At 38.3% G+C, this 5450-nt stretch overlaps 1 protein-coding gene across 1 annotated transcript; it reads right to left on the reverse strand.

The window, feature by feature from the left end:
* Positions 1-294: 294 nt before the first annotated feature.
* LOC129274500 (uncharacterized) lies at positions 295-5217 on the reverse strand. The gene is made up of 3 exons (XM_054911327.2): positions 4981-5217; positions 865-947; positions 295-556 (listed from the first exon to the last, which is right to left on the reverse strand). Exons 1-3 carry the CDS (start codon positions 5122-5124, stop codon positions 364-366), a joined length of 420 nt encoding a protein of 139 aa, XP_054767302.2. The 5' UTR covers positions 5125-5217; the 3' UTR covers positions 295-363.
* Between the last annotated feature and the right edge of the window lie 233 nt (positions 5218-5450).

A 5450-nucleotide genomic window follows, 5' to 3' on the forward strand; every position in this document is an offset into this window, starting at 1 on the left:
AAATGGAGTATATTTCCTATGTCCCTTATCAATGTTTGAAAGAAATTCACTACCAGAATACAGGCCAATTAGTTTTCTAGTTAGGTTTGATGAACATGAGGATTCTAATCTACAAAAGCAAGATTTCAACTGCAGCTGATGAGAATCAAAGATTGAGAATCTAACTTAGCACCCAAGAAAGGGTCATAGTCATTTTATATTACGTTATGTGTTATTTGCAAATATGAAACACTAGATATGAAACACTTTTGAACCTCATATGAACCGATAAAGTAGCCCGATTACACTCATTCCTTTGTTTTTACAAAATGTACAGCTTTATTTATTTCTATATATACAGCATTTTATTGTTATCGTTCCTGTTCACCTAATGGCTTCTGCTTTTTCATTTGGGTTGCTAACATCCTCGGTCTCTATTGCCATTCCTACATCTGAGGTTAGTGTCACAGTGACTTCTGAAGCATGTTCCATTATCCAGGAATGCATCTTGTCTTGTCCAAGCTCTCTGTAAAGCTCATTCTGTCTACGCTCTGCCCTGGCTACTTCTGCATTCATTCTGTATATATACAAAATTGTGAAAATCTGTAGATGACCCAAATGATTTGAGGTACAAGTATAACAAGAACAAAATGTTTGACATTTGCACAAGGTGCATTCCATGTCGTCAAAATGACTACAAATTTGCCAGTAACCATGATGACGGAAATTCAAATGAAAGCTTATTTCCTGCCATGTACTGTGTCAGCGAGTGTAATAAAAGCAATTATTTAATCTAATACAATCTCAGTGTCTGAAAATGTCTTTTAATAATTAATGTGAATCTTGGAAAACGAAAGCTTTGTCCTCTGAAAACATAAATCTTACCTGTTACTCTCACTCAAGGCTCTTTGGAGAAATGCATCAACCCGCTGATCCTCATCAGCATCGCCAACTCTTCGTCTTGCTTCCTACCAAAAGGACACGATAGACAACAATATGAAATAAGTATCAAAACTTAACTTAAATGACAGCTTAACTTCTAGATCTAGAATCTAGATCTATAGACCTTTATCGCAAATAGATTCATGCAAAGGATCATTGGATCGAAAAGGGGGCAATAGCACTGCTATTGTCCGGATGCGACCATGCGAACGCTAGCAGCCGACAAGGGAGGCAGCATAGCTCAGTCGGTTAGAGCGCATGTTTTGGAGAAGATTGTAGATCTCAATGTGAGGGGTTTGAGTCCCGTACATGCCGAAACGCGTCTAACAAAAAATCTGATGCTATAGCGTTGTGTGTTAGCGTGCCTCACCACTTACTCTATTCAGTGCAGGTGTGAATACAGTTGGAAAACACTCCGTCCATCGGAAAGGACACAAATGTTGGTCCCGTGAGTCACAACCTATGCACGTTAAAACCAATACACTATTCGTCAAAGAGTAGGGTGTTCACCTGATGTATTGTATGCCATTATAATCAATATAATGATTGCGGGCATTAACGGAAAGACAAGACAAGATACTAGTAGTGCATGATTTCCATAGTGTATCAAAAGCCAACATTTTGCTATCTTCAATTAAACGCCTCGTCATATGTGTTCCAGAGTCTAAAATCACTTTTCTTCTTCATTATGGGTGGCAGAGATAGATGTGCTGTTGATAGCTGCAAAAATTACCGAAGATTTTATGAGGACAAGTGCAATTTTGTTTAATTTTTGTGCACTGTCTGTGTGTATTCTGAGCTGTGCGGCTGTGACTGTGCAAAGTGTGCTTGTATGCACAGACTGCGGGCATTCTTGCACTCTCGACACCCATTTAATACGTGATTATAGATAATTATTATATTAAAAATAATAATTTATAATCACGTATCAAATTTTAGTATTTGTTAAATAATAATTTTTATCTATAAATTGTTCTTGAAAACGGCATTTTTAATCGAAGGTACGTCATAACGAAGTGGTTCAAGGGTCAGACCTATTGTATTTGCTTTGTTGACAAACGGATCAAGGGATCTACACGAGATCAGTCTGGTAAGAAACCTTCAATTTTTCACCTTTTTATTAACCAATTTTTGGAACCTTCATACGCATTAGGCGTTTGAAGGTTCAAATATCAATAAAATTCACACTTATAAACCGATTTCACCCTGTAAATATGGATTTCCTAGGGAAATCCATCCGGGTGTGGAGGTCTCGCTTATGCATATATGGGAGGCGGTTCAAGGCTATATGTCAAAATATTAAAAAATATCATCATGGAGTCCTCAAGGCTAGGCTGGCTTCCTGAAAGCCGATTTCGTGTTTGCCCCCTTTCCATTCCCGTGAAGGCGTGATCCTTTGTGGTGACTGACCCTCACGAGAATATGCTAAATTGCTATTTCATTTGCGATAAGGTTTAAATTAACGTTATGCAGACTTGGCCTGGGGCACAACAGAAAAAAAAAGCAACCCATTTATTAAAACTCATATTAAAGTAAACTAAGGCAAACGACCTTGCTTAAGTTAGGGAATAGCCATAGGAGGCCGATAGAGAAACAGGAACTTAGTGACTGAACTGGAAGTCTCAACAATCTTTTGTTATTTTGGGTGGCGACGTGGCTGTCCCTGGCTAAGTTAAACTTAACGAGTAAGTTAGCTTGTTTGGCCTTAGACCAAAAGCTTCGGTCTCTGTTATGTTGGTTATTCAGCTGAACTCCGTTGGCTTGGCTAACCAAATACAGAGACCAAAGTTCTGGCGCGATCTGTACAGGGGACTCAAATGGGCATATATTTATGTCAGTAGAGGCGCACGGCCAATATTGGAGACTGTCTCCAATGTGGGAGATTATCTCCAATATCAGAGACTTTTGTAAAGAATTTGGGTATCCAATTTCAGAGACAGTCTCCAGTTTTGGAGACCCATTTCCTTTGTTTACATTTGCTGCAAAAGGATTACCTTGGCGGCAAATAAAAATGTGATAAGGAGATTCCTCATGAAAAATTACCCCTTTTCACCGTCTACTTTAAAAATTCACCGTCTATGGCAGTGAGTCCAAACTTCGCGCGTGTCCATACTTCGCGGACGGTCATTATCTAAAAAAACTAGCCAATATCCTTAAAATCTGACATCACCAACGTGAAAAGCGACCTAAAATTACCCTTTGGTGTAAGTTTCTTTAGGATGAGTTCAGTATTCATGAAAATATTGGCAAAAGATCGGCAAATTTGTCGCCGTTAGCGCCCGTTTTGAAGAAATCTGATATTCTCAACAAGCATCACGATATCACCATTTTGCAAGCATAAATCATCAAAAATGTGAGTTAAATATGGTACTAACCGATTCTATAGCATTTTGCCATCAATCTGATATAAATTTTTCACTTTTTCAGCTTGAGTTTCTGTTTAAATCTCCACAAAAACTTTGGTCCGCGAAGTTAGGTCACACTTTTTCTGAACGGTTTTCCAGCACAGCGCGCAATCGCCGATCGGAATAGAATTTTGAGATCGCGATACCGGCGAAAGCCCTTGACCTACTTCACATTTTCGTCCATGATTTTATACTTTATGATCTTGCCGTCAATGTGGTAACTATTTCTTGAATTCTTTTTGTATGAATTATGAATATTTTGTGAAAAAAAATTAGCCTGATGAATATTTTTGAAAAGTGCGCGAAGTTTGGACACCCCATCATACTTTTGTTTTGATAAGGATTTTTGTTGTCAATCACACACAAAACAAATGGGCTTCTGACCTCAGTGAGACAAAATTTTGGGTGGAAAAAATCTTGCTTTTGTTGGTGTTGTTTCTTTTGTCCTTTTGCAAAGCAAGTCTCCAATGTGGGAGATTGTCTCCCCTATTGGAGAGAGTCTCCCATATTGGCCGTGCGCCTCTACTGTATGTATTATTTAGTTAATTCGATTAAAACAGGGAAGTGAAGTTGCGCGACAGCGGAGGTAAGTCACTGTTTTTGTTCCTTTTAACTTTATTTTTTCCCCGTTTATTGGCAATTAATGTCAAGAGGGAATATTAATTTGCATTTCGGTCGCGTTAATTTTCAAAAGTTTGATTCATTAAAGGAGAATGAAACTCTTGGAGCAAGTTAGCTTTTGTGAAAGCAGAAAAATCAAAGAATAAGATCAACAAAACTTTGAGTAAAATAGGACTAGCAATAAAAGAGTTATGAGCATTTGAATGTCGAGATCACTAATGCTATGGAGATCCTCACATTGGCAATGCGACCAAGATCTGTGATGTCACACACGTACAACTCTCCCATTTGGACACTGAAAATATACCCCAAAACATCTCTTTTTGCTCATTCTAATCATATGACAAACGATTCATCAATGATATAATGTTGTGAAACCTCTGTACTTGTCATCTCATAAAGAGAACACCTCACCTTGTGATAGACTCTATAAAAGTGAGAATATAAGTGAAATAAGTACTAAAGTAATGAGGGAGTTGTACGTGTGTGATATCACAGATCTTGGTCGCATTGCCGTTGTGAGGATCTACATGGCACTAGTGATCTCAATATTCGAATGCTCATAACTTTCTTATTATTCATTCAATCTTCCTCAAACTTTCAACAGTATTTTTCTTTGATTTTTCTCTTTGATATGGATTCAGCTGGTTTCAAGGGTTTCATTCTCCTTTAATTTAAAGACAAAAATTGAAGAGCCCCGACGGGGGATTTTGCATTGTAAGTCCCCTAATGGTGGCTGCACGATAGCGAGCCGTCTGTGTACGAGGAGAAATTAAAAAATGTTAAAAAACTCGAAACAGACGGCTGCCAGTTGTCTAGTTTGGCCTTTGCCTGGCGCCGCGGACTCGGAGCGATTTCCCATCGGAGCTGACCGGCATCGCATCGCCAACTCTTCGGGCGTGCCGGATCTTCCTCACCCTGCCCGCTGACAACGTCAACGCGCCGACAGACCAATATAATCACTCAGTAGTCAGACAGTATCACACGTTTGTACACTAATCAAGATCTAAATCGCCACTAAAATTCTCCTTACCTTTTGTTCTTCGTAATTCCGTGCTACAAAATCTGCCAAATGATTAGGTTTATTATCATTTTCTTGTGGATTTTGAGTTAAATCTCGATTTTCCATCGCGTCTTGTTGCTTGGCGATCTTCTTTTTTTTTCTCAGAAACGCCATCTACGACTAAATATGGGAAAATTCACCTATGCAGATTGAAAATTGATAGAAAAATACTAGTAAAGGTTTCAGCCCCATTCAGTCGATGACAGCAGCTCCTCCAAATGTTGTGTGATAAAAATTCCCCAAAATGCAATTTTCTAAAAATAAATAAAAATGAAAATAAAAAATTGAACAAATAATAAGGATTGAAACTAATTTTATTTGTGCGTTGGATGTATGATGCAGGAGCTCTAGGCTCTAGACACATTAGGCCTATATATACTCCTATTTCATTTTATAGGCCTACCCCTTTTGAATATTCATCATATTCCATTACAAAGTTT

This window comes from Lytechinus pictus, chromosome 1 (assembly GCF_037042905.1).
Source record: "Lytechinus pictus isolate F3 Inbred chromosome 1, Lp3.0, whole genome shotgun sequence".
Taxonomy (NCBI): domain Eukaryota; kingdom Metazoa; phylum Echinodermata; class Echinoidea; order Temnopleuroida; family Toxopneustidae; genus Lytechinus; species Lytechinus pictus.

Coding starts and splice junctions, on each gene's coding strand:
- LOC129274500 (XM_054911327.2), bottom strand. CDS start 5,124: ATGGCGTTTCTGAGAAAAAAAAAGAAGATCGCCAAGCAACAAGACGCG. Junction 948..4,980: donor GGAATTACGAAGAACAAAAG/GTAAGGAGAATT, acceptor TCCTTTTGGTAG/GAAGCAAGACGAAGAGTTGG. Junction 557..864: donor GCCTTGAGTGAGAGTAACAG/GTAAGATTTATG, acceptor GTATATATACAG/AATGAATGCAGAAGTAGCCA.